Source organism: Marmota monax, unplaced genomic scaffold (assembly GCF_021218885.2).
Source record: "Marmota monax isolate L192 unplaced genomic scaffold, Marmota_monax_Labrador192_F-V1.1 WCK01_AAM20220418_F8-fsc00025, whole genome shotgun sequence".
NCBI lineage: Eukaryota > Metazoa > Chordata > Mammalia > Rodentia > Sciuridae > Marmota > Marmota monax.
In genome coordinates this window covers 9,849,393-9,866,972 of record NW_026691950.1, presented here as the reverse complement: position 1 = coordinate 9,866,972, position 17,580 = coordinate 9,849,393, and the positions used below count along the sequence as shown (strand labels likewise).

Sequence of the window (17,580 nt, the reverse complement as noted above, 5' to 3'; positions counted from 1 at the left end):
TTCAATTTCTAATTCCTGGCACAGCCTATTCACAATGATTTCTAAGCAAGTACTTCTATACATGGGATCATTTTTATTTCTTCTTAAGGCGATTGGAGATAAATGCCGGGAACAAATTCAGGCAGGGGAAAAGCCGCACATTATTCTGCTGAATGTGCCAAAAGCAGCGAACGTGCCCAATGTTGGATTATCTTCTGCCAACGAGCTCAGATAAGTAAACAGGGCCAGAAAGCTTGATGTGCTATTCCCCCACGGGGATAGTTTTTCTTTCTGGCTGTAACAGTTCCAAAGATAATTCTTTTGTAACGGAATCATAAGAGCTTTTCTCTAATCTGCATAAAAGTTACTCTTCACAGGAGGATTTGAAGATCCTACTCCAGTGAGTTTGGTCTGATGTGACGCATTACAGCAAGTATGGAAAGCAGGTTGGGCCTTTGTGTAGGTGCAAATGAAGATGCTGTCCAGAAATAGCACATTTTCCTCCCTCTTCTGTAGCCCCAGGGTTGATCCAATGAGCTTCAGTTATTTTTCTATGAGAATATTCTCCATTTTTCTTTCAGTTCACTTTCCTCTGTATCCCCCATTGTTTTAAAGGGCTTTAAAAGGTCCATTAGAGTAACCTTCCTGTATCTCCTTCCTTCACAGGCATTATCTGCAGTGCATCTCCGCTGGGCTGTCTGAGTAGACATTAGTTACGTATTCTCTCACCAGTCCTTTGTGTTTCAATCCCATTGCTGGAAAACATTCATTTTTCCATGTGAACTAGTATCATCCAGGAGAGCTCACCTTTTGTTGTCCTCTAGCACTAGATGATGTAACACATTCTATTTCTGTTTATCACACTCTAGGTTGAGAATGACCTGTTCTAAGGCTTGTCACCTCCCCTCCTTTGGATCGGTTTGGGATTAAGTTTTTTCCATTATCTCCACCATCCTATTTCTGGATAACTTGAAGAGCTTTTCTTGTTGTTTTTGTTGTTGTTGTTGTTTTGGTACCGGGGACTGAACCTAGGCAAACATAACCACTGAGCCACATCCCCAGTCCTTTTTTGTATTTTATTTAGGGACAGGGTCTCACTGAGTTGCTTGGTGCCTCGCCTTTGCTGAGGCTGGCTTTATACTCTCGATACTCTCGTCTTAGCCTTCTGAGCTGCTGGGAATACAGGAATGTGCGATTTTCTTGGTTTGAACCTTAGCTTTTGGCTAACGACAACTGGAGGAACATCTATATCACCAACCCAAACTGTGCAACTGGATTCTGCTTTTTAGCAATCTTGTTTGCTACCTCCTCTTTCTTGCATTCAAACTTCTTAAACTCTTTAAATATGTGTTAGTTCTTTCAGGATTTTCTTGGGTACTGACAAGTGTTTGCCCAGACTGGGAACTCTGTTAACTTGCTTCCTTGTACAATGTCCATACAGTATGTGCCAGAGGTCCTGCCCTCAGGAAGCTAATCTTCTAGTATAAAACCTTGTGGTATGTAGCCAGATTGATAAACATAGTTTAACTGGGTGGCAGCCCTGGGCATGGTAAAAATGGTCATTTCTGCCTTGCTCATGGTCCACGCCAAGCATTCTATTATTAGCTCAATGTACGGCACATGGTACCAAATTTTCTAAAAATCACTATTTGTCTGAAAAGTGTTATTTTTGGTGAGACCAGGGATTGAATCCAGGACTTTGTGTATGCTAGGTGAGTGCGCCTCCACTGAGCAGCATCCCTAGCCTGTTTACACTACAAAACATTTAAAATATTGTATCTGAAAGTGTTTGGGTTAAAAGAGACTAAGAGGCTTGACAACTAAATACAATACTTTTATCCTTGGATATAAAATAAAATAGCTATCAAGGCCATTATTGGGTATTTTGATCAGATACTATCATCAGTGTTAAACTTCTTGAGTGTGATCATTTTATCATGGGGACAGAATATTATTTCAAAATATCAGGTATGACATGCCATAATGTAACTTACTCGCAAATAATTCAGAAAGAAATATTTACCTACAGAGAAAGAAGTCCACACACACACACACACACACACACACACACACACACACAAACTCACGAATAGGGCAAGGAATGTGGTAAAATGTAAAATTTGAAGTGACAGGAATACAGGTAGGTGTTCAGTGTGTAATTCTTGCATTGTTCTTTCTGTAGCTTTGACATTTTTCAATAGAAAAAGTTGAGGGGGAAAAAAAGGATTTAAAAAATTATACTTTAAAACTACCCCACTCTTTGAAGAGAGAGAGAATAACTCACAAATCAGTTCAGAAACCAAACACAAATACTTCTTTATTTATGGAATATCATTTTACATCAATTCCATTAAAACCTAAAACCAGTTTGCTGTACTCAAGTTAGGTGGCATAACAGTATTTTAGTTAAGCTGGGAGTCACAGGACTTGCACACTTTTATGAATGTAATGCAAATACTGACGACACGAAGCATTCACAGTTATAGGTTAGCTGCTGTTCATTTAACAGTAACCCCCAATAGAAATTATTTTATGAAAAAAGCAACCCACATTTTGGTCTCATTTACAGATACCCAACATTTCAGTTGGTCAATGAATTCTATACATTTATTATACAACATATGAAAGAATAAAGGATAAGGCGTACAGAGGTATTTCAGCAGTTGTAAGAATAAAAACCAAGGGCAAAAACTAACTTTTAAAGCTTTCTGTATAAACTTCAAAAGCACTGCTAGAATGGAGACTGAGAGGCAACAGAAATCCGTTGTTAAACCAGAAATCTAGAGGTCTGTCTAGTCAGATTATAAAAACTTCAGAGAGTCATGCTTCAAAAAGATGCACGTAACATTATAGTGGATGTCTGTAACAAATTAAACAATGAAATTTCTGACCTACTGCAGCAGTAAACAAGTAAAAGTTGTATTCCCCAACTACAGAGTATTGCAATATGGAGTTGAGTTCAAAACACAAGGGAAGAGAGAAAGGGTGTAGACTCAGGTACTAAAGAAAACCCAGAAGAAGGCACCCTAATTTATTTAACATTAGCCCATGCTTAAGTGCTTGATGACTCTTCAATTCTGTGTGACTGAGGCAAATTTTTAAGAAGTGTCTGACCCCCTTTTCTCCCCTTCAAAGTAACTACATAAAAATCAAGAAAACAAGGGCAAGCACTCTGTACCAGCAGTCACAGAGGTTTTTTTTTTTTTTTTTTTCCAAGAAAGTTTATAGATGATTTGGAGTTTTCAACTATGCAAGATTATCCCTTTGGAATACTTAGTTTAGTATCACATGAGATACTTGTTTTTACTTGAGAGTTCTTCTTATCACCAAAATGTTCACTGTGGATTAAATGAAAAATCTTCCCTCATAACAACTTTTTTATTTTGGAATAACTGTGCTTAGTGTTTAAAACAAAACTCTAGATGCTAGCACGTTTAAAATAATTTCATCTATGATTTAGATATGTTTTGCACAAAACAATAAGGGATCAAATTTAAGAATTGTGGCCTTTAAAGTGTGATTTTTATGCTTCATTGGGGGTACATCTGAAAATGAATCAATTTTCCATAGATCCAAACCTGCCTATGGCCAGTCAACACTGTACGACACACGCATGAACCCTTTTCAACATGTCAGTTTGAACAGCTGTTGTTTGCCATCAACATTTTCTATTCTTTCCAGATATTAATGTATGCAAATATTCATTTGTAAAGTTAAAAGTGAGACTACAAACAAGGAATGGTTAAGTATGCTTAGTCACTACTGAGTTTTTTTAAACTTGTGGTTTATTTCACAGCAAACCAAACCTTATTATTTGGTAGAAAAAGGAAGTAGTTGCATTCTACCACATCATGATTTTGTATATGCACACACACTGTATATACATACAAAATTTCTGTCTTTGGTGGTTTAGTTAGGGAAAAACAAATATGAAAATCTGAACACCGTTTGCAAAGAAACTGTAAAACAGTGGTCAAGAGTAGCATTGTCTGTGTGCTTTACTCATTTAATGCCATTGAAAAGTTCACATTTAATTGAAAAGATTTTTTTTGCCAATAATCCAAACATCTTCCAATCATTACATGCTCATGCCTGGATCTTTCTTACAACTACAGCATCACTTGTTCAAATGCACCATTAGCTCTTCACTTGGTTAAATCATTAGACTTTTGTGTTTTCACAAAACTTTAGGGACTGAGTTAGTCACTCAATAGCACCAGATAGTTAGGGTGAAAACATGTTATCTATACATTTCCTCAAGAAGGCAAGGTAAAAAGAAAAGGAAAGAAAGAAAGAAAAAAAGACATAAAATACAAACCTAAAAATACCATCCCACTTACTCATTTCCTCATCCACATAAATAATGGCTATCACCCTTCAGTACAAATGACTCAGGTAATGACAAGTGGCCCCTCCAGGAAAGGTCCTACTGTATGATAGGATTAGCTCAATGCTGGTGGTCTGTTGTCCACTGCCTGCAATGGACACGCTGCCAGGAAAAGCCTAGCATGAAAGAAACAAAGAAAACAAAAGGAAACAGCACTCACTTATAGTATACCTTTTCCCAAAAAACGAGGAAATTAGACACCATGAAAGCTTAACTAAAAATTCAAGCCATAACTAAAAGTGCTCTGCAGTTATAAATTGCCAGCAAACCAGTAGGTTTTCATGGGGGAGGCAAAATAAATTTGACTTTGAGTGGCACAGAAAGCATCAGCAGACCAACACTGGCTACAAGAATGCAAAGGGCGGGGTAGGAGGACCACTGAAGAAAGTTCATGAGAATTTAAACCCCAAATTTCAAAAAAGGTGCATGTTAATTTGTTCCTTTGTACCTATATTCAACCTACTATAGCTTTAACATTAAAAAACAAAAATACTATACCTTGCATGGTGGAAATGATCTGTGGCATGTTACCTGTCTAAGTAGTCAAATAGTTATAACTTTTGTCATTTTAAAAAGCTAATATTGTCAAGTAAACCAAATGATATTTGGCATATGCCATGGAAAAGTTATGACTCCTACCTCCTTCCAGAAGTTGGCCTCTTAAAACAGTACGGTTAATTCTGGCAATGTTTGCTTATGGTAACAGTTGTTCTGTCTTGTTTTCTGAAATGCTACGTTTGAGACCAAATAAAGTATAACTGGTTCATTTGAAAAAAGGGACTAGAAATATGCCACAAAATTATTTTTACAATACATTTTTGCAGAAATAATCTCTAGGTGAAGCTTTTTCTTTTTATACACATATACAAAATTTAAACAGCAATATACACATAATCACAGTGAGGACGTTGGCAAATTCACCAATCTGTAGTGTAAATAACAAACTGCAAAGCAGCCTTCCAAGAGAACAATGCTACACAGCAAGCAGAGCTGGCCCATCAATAGCAAACACCAAAACATCCCTGCGAAAGGGAGACAGTGCAAGAAAAGCAGCATGCGCTTTGATACAAACAGCAATTTATGGCTAATGGGTGACATAACTGTGGTAACAGTGACTCTCTCGCTGCTATGCATAAAGTCCTAGGACATCTGTTTGTCTTTATACCACTCCACGAACTCGTCCAATAAAACTGGCCCTGGAGAGAGAGGGAAAAAAAAAAAAAAAAACACAGTGGCTCTAAGGCTTTTCTCGGGGAGGCAGGCAGGCTATGTCCAAGGATGTGGGAGAGGGAGGGAGGGGACACTCTGCACCCAGTACTCACATGCTCCATCTTCATCATAGTTGCTGAGGTCAAGATTAATTGTTCTGCTGAATTCCAGCACATTGCACCACTGGTCTTTGTTAATCACTTTATATTTTGATTGCTGATGGAAGAAAAAGGAATATGATTACACTTAAAATGAACAAGTGAGACAGTTTCAATTCCTGTATGAACTTAATAAACTTCATGTAGAGTTAATCCTTTCCATCTCAAACATTGATGCAGGAGGAAGCAAGGGAGAGCAAGAGTAGAATTTAAGATGACAATTTTCCTTACAAAATATGGGGCGGGGGGGGCGGGGGGTGGGGAGCGGCAATTCAAGGTGGCAAGAACATCAAAGAAACACAATTTCATATTCCTAGAAGTGAAATTTCTATACTGTGGAAGCTCTTTTATGTAAAATGACAATGCTACAAGAATTAAGAGAGAACTTATAAATTTATACAAAGCACTCTATCCAGTCCTTGGCACAAAGTGTTACATAAAGAGTAGCTCACCTTAACAATCCTCAACATGACACGCACAGCACACTGCCAAGCTGCTGGCTTGAAGCACATGCAGCGGTGGGTCACTTGATGAGAACTTGTTATCAGTGCTACAAGTGACCTCAGAACTGGGGGCCCTTGCCACTGAAGAAAATTACTATTCAAATAATTAAGAACTTGAATCTGATCCTAAAAGAAACTGGAATAGCTATGAAGTAGTTCCTCAAATCCTCTTAGACAAGAAATATGCTATATAGGCTTTTTAAAAAATATAGTATTCCTAAACACAGATTTTAAAATAAAATCCACAACCAATAATTTTTAACTCCTCACCACTAAAATATAGGAAAATACAAATGCATAAAAAACAAAGAGAATTAATTAAGTCAATAGTTTTGAGGATACAAACATAAGAAAAGCTAGAATCAAAGATCACTGTCTCCTTTTAAAAGAAAATGCAAATTTGTATAAGAGCAAAGCACAGACTACAAGTTTACCTTTCTAAGCAAGTGGAATCAAAGAACAGTTTGAAACAGCTGGTAATGATCCTGGGATTGTGCAACATCAAGTTTCCTCACAGCCAGGTCTTTCAGTAAGGACCCTTCACACTCAGCTCAACTCCTGCTCAGTAAACTAAAAGCGAGAACCTAGTTCCGTCTTTGTTCCAAATAGTGAGCTTGTATCTCACAGGTTTGTCAGATAAATGACAACAGACCGGACATGGAGGGGACCATCATATAAATAAATACTTACGTTAAAACCAGTTTTTATAACTTTCTTGAGTCCCAGAGATAACAGTCCTCAAAGAATTCTATCAATTGTTAGGTTCTTCTGGACCGTTGTCCAGTTGTCAGAAAGATTTTTAATGCAAGAGGGAAGCTGGAGTCAGGGAAGATCTAGGATTTTCTCCAAGACCCAACAACGTCTATGGTGTTCTTGCAAGCAAGGGGCATTTTTAAAAGGGCTTGGGGCAAGAGGGCAAGGAGAATGCCATAGATAGCCCAAGTAACTCAAATATTTCAGACACTTCCAGGTGCAGCAGCAGGACATTTCAACAAAACCAGCTCCTCATAACCAGCAGCTCAAAAATTCTGATCATCAATACTTAAAGCAAACAAAGATTGATGGAGTAGTGCTGGTTGTTTCTAATACACATCTGAAGAAAATTTAAACTGAAGGCGACACTGTCAGTTTTCTCAATACAGTACTTAAGTTGATCTAAATTCCCCAAGTGACTTGGAGATAAGAGTAAATAAGAACAGATTACAAATTAATTTTGGTAAGAAGGCAGATGGCTGTTTTTTTTAACTTTTGCTTATAATCAAAGCTGGAAATTCATCTAAAGCCATTAAATAAAGAAAACCTTGTTTTTCTATTGTTATAAAGAGCAGGCAACTAAGCAGCCATGAAGCTTTTAAGACTGGGCTCATACAAAATAAATTTAAAAAAAGAAAAAACTGGGCTGAGAGGGGCGAGGCAAGGACAGAGCTGCAGCTGCACGTGATGCACTGTAAGGCAGAATGAGGCTCTGCCAAGCAATGTGGACGGACGAGCTCCAGAAGACAGGGAGTGCTGACTGACAGCAGTTATGGCACCATGTTTACTATGAGTGATAAAGTACGACAAACAAAAATTACACAGAATGGTTAAGGAAAGTATAGTTGGTAGTTCTAAGCAAGCAAATATACATTTCATAAAATAACAATTTGGTACCTCTAAGAATTGGTGAAAAACTGGAAAAAGGGGCCAGATTTTTCCTAATAACAGTCCCAACATGCACTTGGCAGTGTTTATGTCTAGGCTGCGCTGGTCCTTTTCCTGTTTAACAAACAAAAACAAGGATGAGCCAGATGCCTCCAAATAATAACTTCCAATAATCCAAATTTATATTTCACTTCAACAAGAAAATTTCAAACAACTCATTTACCATACACCATAAAAAACCAAATAGAGACTAAGGCAGGGAGAAGGAGAGTAAGTAATATACACAGAAGTCTTGATTATTTTGATATTATATAAATTTATTGTAAGAAAGATTCATGTCAATTGAATGATTACCCTAATGCAAAATTAATTATGTAGCAGTATCTACAATCATTTCATTGAATAAATAAAAATCTATAACTAACTTGCTTGTTTGACACTTATGATAATTATAAAAATCATAATTGTTGATCCTGAAGCCTATACTTAACTAAATGGAGTGTAAAGGTTTGATTGCCATGCTTAGGAATCAGGTTTCCTTAATAAAAATCATTTTCCCAACAATTTTATTTCATGGGGTAAACATTTTTCTTGTACCTAAACATGCTGGAATTAAATTCCACTTAAAATAAATGCTGAGCCCTGGAGATTCTCTCCTCATCAGAGGATGTATTCAGCCACCTGTGCTGGGGGAAAGCAGGATGTCTATCATTACAATCCTTCTTACCTTGGATTTCTTAGCAGATTGTCCCTAACGAGTAACCAAGTGAAAGACATTTCATAAGGAAACCACAAAAGAAACAAATAAAGGTAGATTATGTTCACTCATCTTTTGCAATTAAAGATCCTAATTTCTCATTTCATCTTTCTTATAAGTTTCCATTCTAGAACTACAAATGGGCAGTTTACATGAAAGGAATCGAGAGGGTCTGGGACCACAATAATACCTTACACATCCAAAGCTAGCCTCCATGTAGTACCTGAACTGTTGAAGAAATTTACAAGAGTGTTACAAAGGAAGGATGTGCTTGGCTACCCCAAATGTGCAATTTAAATGCTCACCACATTAAGGGAGGATGCTGTGACCATCCTCATCTGTTACATATGCAGCCACACATACTTTCCAACTCCACCAGTGAAGTGCTCTTTGGTACACAGTAAATTTCTACACAGGGTACTGACTTTAAAAGAGAACTTAATCAGCGAATGTTAAGAGCCTCACACAATAGCAAATGAGGGAGATGAAGATACAGAAACATGCTGCTAAGGAAAATGTCTAATAGGTCTGTTTTGTTCTCAGTCATATAGTATAATGGTCAATTCAAATGGCACTGTGTCACCCTTCTCTGTTAGAGGCCACCCAACTCAAATCTGATGATGGCAGGGGCATCCCAATTCCACAATTCTACACAAACAGGAGGCCTCTTTCTCACAGCCTTCTCTGCCTGTCCCTTGGCCATGCAGATAGTCCTGCTAGGGCTGTAGTACTCACAAAGGAGAAGAGGACAGTAGTAGAAGAGGTGACTTAGAGATTGTCTTTTACCAAACAAGCCTCATTGGCTTGCTGCATTTGTGCTTATGCTTCTGTGAAACACTGTGAAAGCAAATGGGAAACATCCCTTAGCCTGTAACAGGTGTGGCAGACAGCAACAGCACACCACACCATGAAGCAATCCACAAGAAAAATGAGTAAATTTTTGAGAAGCACACGCGGCACCACAGGACCAGGCCAAAGTCCATTTGTCAAAAGTTCACGAAGCACTGGGCTGATGGCAGTGGTGCTCTAAAGAGCTTTCCTTTGCAGAGTTTGTCATCATTCACCAAATCCCCAAATCTCTAGTCTGGCTGTGAAATATACCGGGCCTTCTTCCATCATCATCAGTGCCTATGCCCCCATCACAACAGACATACACTAAGGTGACAAAAAAGAAAAGAGATACAAAAGGACCTGGACAGACTCTTTGCAACAATATAATCATCCGACAAACTGATGATCATGAAGGATTTCAACGCGTGTTTGGCAGTGATGCCAGAACATGGAGGAGAGGCATCAGACTCACAGGACCGGAGAGCTGAACAGCACTCACTCACTCCTGCTCTGCAGGGTGCCAGCCAGCAGCTCATCACTAACACCATCTTCTGCCTAGCAAATAAGAGAGAGATATTATGGATGCACTCACAGTCTGAACAGTGGCATCTCACTGACAACCAACAGTGCCTGTGTAGGGACTTGTACCTAAGTGCAAATGACCATAACTGGAAACACTCAAAAATTCCTGGGAACAACACAGTTGAGAGAGCCCACAGCAAATGCCAACTAAACATCAAAATGGAGACACTCCCCAGGGTTCTCTGACTACAATGATCCCTAAGGGAATTCTCTGCAAAGAGGTTCCAAATTTAAAAGTGAAATGAACTTCCCAGGATGCTATCAGGCAGCCATCAACATTATGGGCATCAAAAAGAAAAAAAAAAAATCACCTTAACCATTTCAAGGAGTACAGCAAAGGAATCCAAAAAACTCTTTGCAAGAAATTAAAATAGTACACTGTGCACATCAATCCTGTAACCTTCTGTTCATGCAGCACCAAGAAGTAAGGGACAGACCAACAGATTTCTGCATCCCAAGGTCAGTATCCAAGCAGAAAGTACCTTGAGAAAGCCTGTCAAGAGCCAGCCAGCATTTCCAGAAGGCCCATCCAGGTTAAAGGAGAGGGAAATGAAGACTTTTCTTCCTACCTATCTCTTAACACAAAATTTATATGTGTGTTTACTAAACCTTAATTTTCTAAATAGAAATAAATAGAAAAAATAATTTTGAGTCATTTCTCAAATAATAATAGAAAATGAACTATTTTGGACAAACCAATCCTGTACAATACACAACCAGATTCTCACTGTCCTCCTTAAACATGGATTAAAGGCACAGCAGGATGGAAGGGATCAGGCCTTTAACAGTGCAGCTAAAAATCAAAGGATCCCATTAGAAATAGTGGAAGAAGTTATATTTTATATGTGGAATAAATGCACCCCTGAAGCTGAAGACTAATAACAAACAATGTAGGATAGAGAATAAAGAGGTTTTATTAAGGTCTGATTTAGAACTCTAATTTTTCAAAGAGTGCCTTTGTTTACATAAGACTGTTCCAGTGCAGTTCTTTCCTAAAGTGGAACAAATGAATTAAAAAATAAAAATGGAAATAGAATTTAAAAAGTTAATTATAAATGTTAAATGTAAAGTATGTCACAAAAATGGATCTTTAAAAAAACTTCCAATTTTCATTAAGTTTTAATAGCTTGAAAATTATATGAAAAAGAAGAACCTTTTATTAAAATTATAATTAAAAAAAAAAACTTAGCAGAAATAAAGTCCTGCAGCTTTTTAAGAGATACTAATTGGACTCAAGAAAATATATATTAGTTATTGTGATTCCAAAAATAAATGGTGAAGACGAAGTTAGAAATTACATGTGAAATCAAAAGGCCTCAAAAGCCTTATGGCACGCATCACATGAGACCACAGAGAAAATGCAGTCCTTCTTAATACAGCTACCTGCATCAACAAACATCAGGTAAAATAGGCTCTCAAGGCTTCATTCTTAAACACTGTGGTTCAGTTTTAGAAACTAAAAATACAGCAAAGTAGCTTTTGCATGGGTTAAAAACAAAAAGTAAAAAAGCAAAAAGTCATAAAATCCAAAAGTACCCGCCCTCCTGTTCGTGGAAAAAACATATCTAAAATAATTATGCTCTTAGAACTAAGCCAACAATATTTTATGAATAACAATATTTGCAAGGCAATTTACTAAGCTCAATTTTTTTTTTTTTTTGGTACTGGGAATTGAACCCAGGGGCACTTAACCACTGAGCCAATCCCCAGCACCCACCTGCCTTATTAATATTTTATTTAGAGACAGGGTTCTGCTGAGTTGCTTAGTATCCCACTAAATTGCTGAGGCTGGCTTTGAACTCATGATTCTCCTATCTCAGCCTCCCAAGCAGTTGGGATCACAAGCGTGCACCACTATACCCAGCTAAACTCAACTCTTGACACTTCCTTTAAAACAGAAGAGAAGTCTGTTGAAAGGCACTTTGCTTATTATTTTGTTGGTGGTACAATCATATTCTACTATATTTAATAAGCACTACTCTCAAAAAACAAGTCATTATTGAAACTTGAGATCTGCAACTCCCTTACTTCTAATTATATGGTTAACTTTTACCTTGAACCAGTGAGTGTACTGTTTCTTAAACTCTTTTAATACCATTAGGATAGGAGCAATTATTATTATTCCTGATTTATAAATAAAGAAACTGAGGCAGAAGAACTTAAATAATCATCAATATATAGTAGAGATGGAATTTAAGCCAGGAATTCTGATTCCAAGCCTGAGCTCTTTCATATAATACCATCTTGCTTGCTGGGGTGGTAAAAAAGGAAGAACAATTGAAATATTAAGAGATAAACAGAGGCCAATTAGTTTAACTGCTGAGCAAATCTGAGTGGCTCTGCAACAGCCAAAGAGGAATCTTAAAACTAACAAGATTGTTAGGGGTAATGGGCCTGCAATTAAATGACTACTTCATATTACTTTTATTCCTGACCTCATCTGGGCTTACCTTCTGTTTTCCTTATATTTACAATGAAATGTGAGGAGAAAGGGGTGGGGGGAGAAAGAGACACACAGAGAAGCACAGAAAGAGAGAGAGAGAGAGAGAGAGAGAGAGAGAGAGAGAGAGAGAGAGAACATGTGCACACATGTGAGAGCCTGTGCTGGGGGTTGTAGAGAAAGGGAAACTAGACAGTAAGTGAAAAAATGCTTCAAATGAGAAGAGAAAGTAATTCCAAATGTTCACAGACAAAAGTGAATGGCAGGAAGAATTCTCTTGATATACCAGGAATTGCTGAACACAAGACCTAGCAAGTTTCCTTAGCAAATTCTGTCAGTAACATCCATAATCATTTCTAGTTCAACTGTTATTTTTCTTGGAGGAAGAAGGTACTTTGGCTTTATGTGTCCTCTTAAATCTTCCTGAATCATCCTCAGAGACAATGAATAGAAGCCAATGGCACCTTCTGTTGGAATAGTGAGAACATCAAGAAACCAGTTTGATCTGGTAACAAACTCACTTGTCAAAAAAGCATTAGGAAAATGAATTCCCCCAGGTGTCTCCTGCGTCCACAAGACCCCTCCACATCTGACTGCTCTAAAATGCTTTGAAAAAACAAAGATGCTACCCCCCACCCCATCTCTCATTGTTGGGCTCACTATCATTTGCCCAGGCCTCTCCTTTGCATCCAGCAGCTTTACCTGACCCACTCTGGTCCTATTTTGGTTCACCTTAATCACTCCATCAGGGGTCCTCTCAACTTCTGTACTCCAAGCCCACAAACTTCTCATTCTGAATCTGTTCCTTTTGGTATCAGGAAAGGATTACACTGCTGGTGGGGGGGAAGGCCTACTGTTATGTGAACTCATGGACTCTGCCCTTATCTGGTCCTTGATGCTGCTAGTCAGCATCTCACTCCACCCAACCAACATTCACCCTTCTCAAAATGCCAAGTGCCAACCTCCCCCAGACTCTCACAGTAGCTTGGCTCCACCACTGAGAATGTAAAAGAAAATCAACTGTGCTGGTATTGATTTGACTATTCCCAATCACAATGAAAAATAACTGAATTTAGTCTTTCATCTCATTCTCTTTATTCAATCTTCTTATTCTCATTAGGTCCTTTTCAAAAAATGAACCAAGGCTGGCATGGTGGCATGTCTGCAGTACCAGGTACTTAGGGGGCTGAGTAGGGATGATCGCTTCACTCCAGAGATCCAGACCAGCGTGGGTAACCCCATCTCAAAAAAGAAAAAGAACTAAAGCAGGGGTGTGTGTGTGTGTGTGTGTGTGTGTGTGTGTCTGTTATTTAAAGGACTCCATGCAATAGTTTATATAATAAATATAATTTACATTGAGGGAAAAAAATCCCTATGCATAAAAACACTGAGAAAAAATCCAATTGTATGAGAGAACTGACTTTTTGGCTCTTGACATTTTTATCTCACCATCTTTCTCTAACAAGACACAACGGGGTGGTGACAGTTTTGAGTTGAGGAAGACAGCATGGCTCTGGGAGGACTCTGGCCTACATATCAAGGGCTGACCTCGTGCCATTAGCTTTCCCTTCTCTCTGGCTCTGTTTCATCGTCTGAATATTGACAAGACTGGACCAGAAGTTTCATGATTCTGTGATAGTTATAAAACTATAAATAAGTACAGTTCAAAGAAAAAATTGGGGGAAAGTAATACAAGTTTATAGCCAATTACCAGTTTTGGCTACAAGGTTCAGAGGTAAGGAAAGAAATGAATACCCACTTGGGACTGTAATTTTGGTGGAGAGGTATTAGAAGGTCCATTTTATCATTTTCTGATATTACATTAGTTTCTTTTCTGATATATTAAAAGTGTAATTTAGAATACTTAACATGTTATTTTGTTGTTTGCAATATAGTATTTAGGATACTAAAATGGTCAAGAAGTTCAATCTTCATTAAAATTCTGATTTTTAAAAGACCTGCTGAGTTGAATATAACATATTACCTTCAGTAGTCATTTTTCTATTAGAAAAAATATATATATTGGGGGTGGAGTTGAGCTCTGCTTCCAACCAAGACCAGATTTCCCTTTTCATTTAAAACAAGCAAAAAGCTGGACAAAAGATATGAATGAAGTGCCAGCTTTCACTCTCTGCAAGAGGCAGCAAGGGACCATAACCCCTGAGAAAAATGAAACAAGGTAAGTCCTACAGGATACTAGTTTACCCTGTGTAGGCGGTTTTCAGGTTGTAAAAAAGGAAAAGGGAAACCCAAACTGAGCCCAGCGGTCTTGCTGAGTTGGAGAAAACAGAGGTTGGAGGTCAGGGAGGCAAAGGGAACTATACTGTGTGAGGAAAAATATCAGTGAGATGGGAGGCATCAGAGAGATCTGGAGGTTTCCAGAGCAGTCTCCTTCAGTCTTGGGCTGAGGACTCATCTGCACACACACAAGGGGAAGGAACCTGACGCTGGAGAAGGATACACCACAAACAACGAGGCAGGCACTCCCAGGGCTTACAGGGGGTGGGAGATAGTTTGTATTTCCACTAGCCAGCATGGAAGAATCTCAGGATATTCAGGGCACACATACAGAATAAAAGCTGCTCTGGCTCAGCCCTTTCAAAAGATCCAATTAATTCCAAGTAAGTTAACTATGCACCAGGGGGGGAAAAAAAAGAAATTCAACACTGTTTAAAGGACTATTAAAATCTAGTAACCAGCAATGTAAAATCCATAATACCTAAGAAAACTAGAAAAGCAAAGAAATCGAACAGTAGGACTCATAATGAAAAGAAAAATCAACCAACCGAAAGAGACCCAGGAATGACAGATTATGAAACCAAAAGGCAAGGCTGTTAAACACTCCCTAATGAACATACTCTAGATATTCAGGGAGGTACAAGGAAACATCATGATGAAGTGAGAAATGGAAGTTATAAAAAGACCCAAATAGAACCTCTGGAGATGAAAAGCATAGTATCTAAAATGAAAAATACACTGTCTGGGATAAATAGGAAATTAGATACTGCAAAATAAAAAAATTAATCCTGGAAGACACAGTAGTAAAAACTAACCAAAATGAACAAAGAGAAAACAATAAAAAGTGAACAGAGTATCAGTGCCTTGTGAAACAGTATCAAGCAATCTAACAAAAATATTTTTTGTTGTTGTTCAAGAACAACAACAACAACAAAAAAAACTGTTGAAGAAATAACAGCTGAAAGATTTCTCAACTTAATATAAATTTAAAAACTCACAGATCAAAGAGTTCAACAAATCCCAACTTAAATAAGCATAAGGAAAATAACAATGCCTGGAATATCACAACTACGTGCTGAAAAGCAGTGAATAAATGCAGTCAGAAAACAAACAAAAAAGACATTATGTTCAAAGGAACAAAGATAAGAACAATAGGCTTATCATGAGAAACTAGTATACAATATTACAGAAGACAATGAGGAAATATCACTGAAATAATAAAATGTCAACCTAGAATACTTCTCTGAGAAGTATCAGACTAAATTGAAGGCAAAAATAAAAGCTTAGAAAATTCATCACCGGTAGATCTGCACTGTGAGAAATGTTATTTTAGGCAAAAGGAAAATGATACCAGATAGAATCCAGATCTATACAAAAGGAATAAAGAGCATAAAATGGCATCAAGTTGAGTACCTGTAACAGACATGTTTGACTATTTAATTCAAAAAAGATAACATCTTGTGAGATTTATAGCAGTAAAATGTGTTAAAGAAGCTTTAAGTATGGGAGGGCAAATTATCATGTTCTCGTGTTCTTACATGAAGAGGTATAATAAATATTCTTTGAAGATAGACGGTAAAACTTTAAAGATGAATACTGCAAAGCCTAGAGTAACCACCAAAATAATAAAATGGAGATACAGCTAATAAGGCAATAGGGGAAATAAAGTGGAATCAATGAAACTAAATACCTTTCATCCCCCAAAACACATAAATAGGAATGAAAAAACAAAAACAGATGGATAGAGGGAACATAGCAAGATGAGAAACAGAAACTTAACCATCCTAATCATTACATTAAGTGTATATGATTTGCATATTTCAATTAAGAAAGATATTTGTAAGACCCAACTACATGCCATTTATTAAAAAAGAAAAAAATCCACCTTAAATATAGAGAAACCAGTAAGTTAAAAGTAAAAGGAAGGAAAAAAGATGAATCATGCAAACATAATGAAAAGAAAGCTGGAGGGGGTGTATTTGACAAAGCAGACTTCAGAACAAAGAATACTACAAGAGATAAAGAGAGATCCTTCACAATGCTAAATGGTCATTTCATCCACAGGGAACAATACTAAGTAAACTGAAGCCTAACATCTAAGCTTCAAAATACCCGAAGAAACAAACTAACAAAAGAAATGCAGAAGAAATCATTAGAAATTATAATTGGGAAATTCAACATTCCTTTCTTAGTTACTGAAAAGAACCAGTAGACAGAAATCACAAGGACAGAAGACCTGAACAACATATCAACCAACCTGACCTAATAGTCACTTATAGAGCACTCCACTTAACAACAGCAAAATATTCTTTTCAAGTACATATCAAACATACATCACAGCAGACCATATTCTGGATCATAAATTAAATAGATTGAAATCCCAAAGGGTACATGTTCTTTGACCACCATTGAATTAAATTAGATATCCACAATGGAAAGATTATCTAAAAAATCCTAAATACTAAGAAAATAAGCAACACACTTCTAAATACCCAATGGGTCAGGAAATAAATCACAAGGTAAAATGGAAAATATTTCTAACTGAATGAAAATGAAAATTCAACATCTCAAAAACTGTGGGATACAACTAAACAAAGCAAAAAAAAAAAAAAAAGATTCATTAACAAATTAATCTTAGAACATCTGAAGCTGAATTGAAGTGCTATGGTATTGAGAGCCACAGCTGAAGGGGCCCCAGCAAACTTCCAGCTGCCAATGAGCATCACCGCAGAGGAGCCAATCAGTTGGCAGCTAGAAGTTTGCTGGGGCCGCTGTGAGCCAATCATCAGCTGGCAGCTGGAAGTTTGCTGGCAGCTGCAAGTTTGCTGGGGCCCCTTCAGCTGTGGCTCTCAACA

The 17,580-nt window shown here is 37.5% G+C and overlaps 1 protein-coding gene across 1 annotated transcript in view; it reads right to left on the bottom strand.

Moving 5' to 3' along the window:
• Positions 1-2,270: 2,270 nt before the first annotated feature.
• The window catches only part of Dcun1d4 (defective in cullin neddylation 1 domain containing 4), a 70,698-nt gene continuing 55,388 nt past the window's right edge, over positions 2,271-17,580 (bottom strand). The window contains 3 exon segments of the mRNA XM_046459770.1: positions 2,271-5,562; positions 5,689-5,791; positions 7,887-7,991. Of these exon segments, the coding sequence (XP_046315726.1) occupies positions 5,507-5,562; positions 5,689-5,791; positions 7,887-7,991 (264 nt within the window). The 3' untranslated portion in view covers positions 2,271-5,506.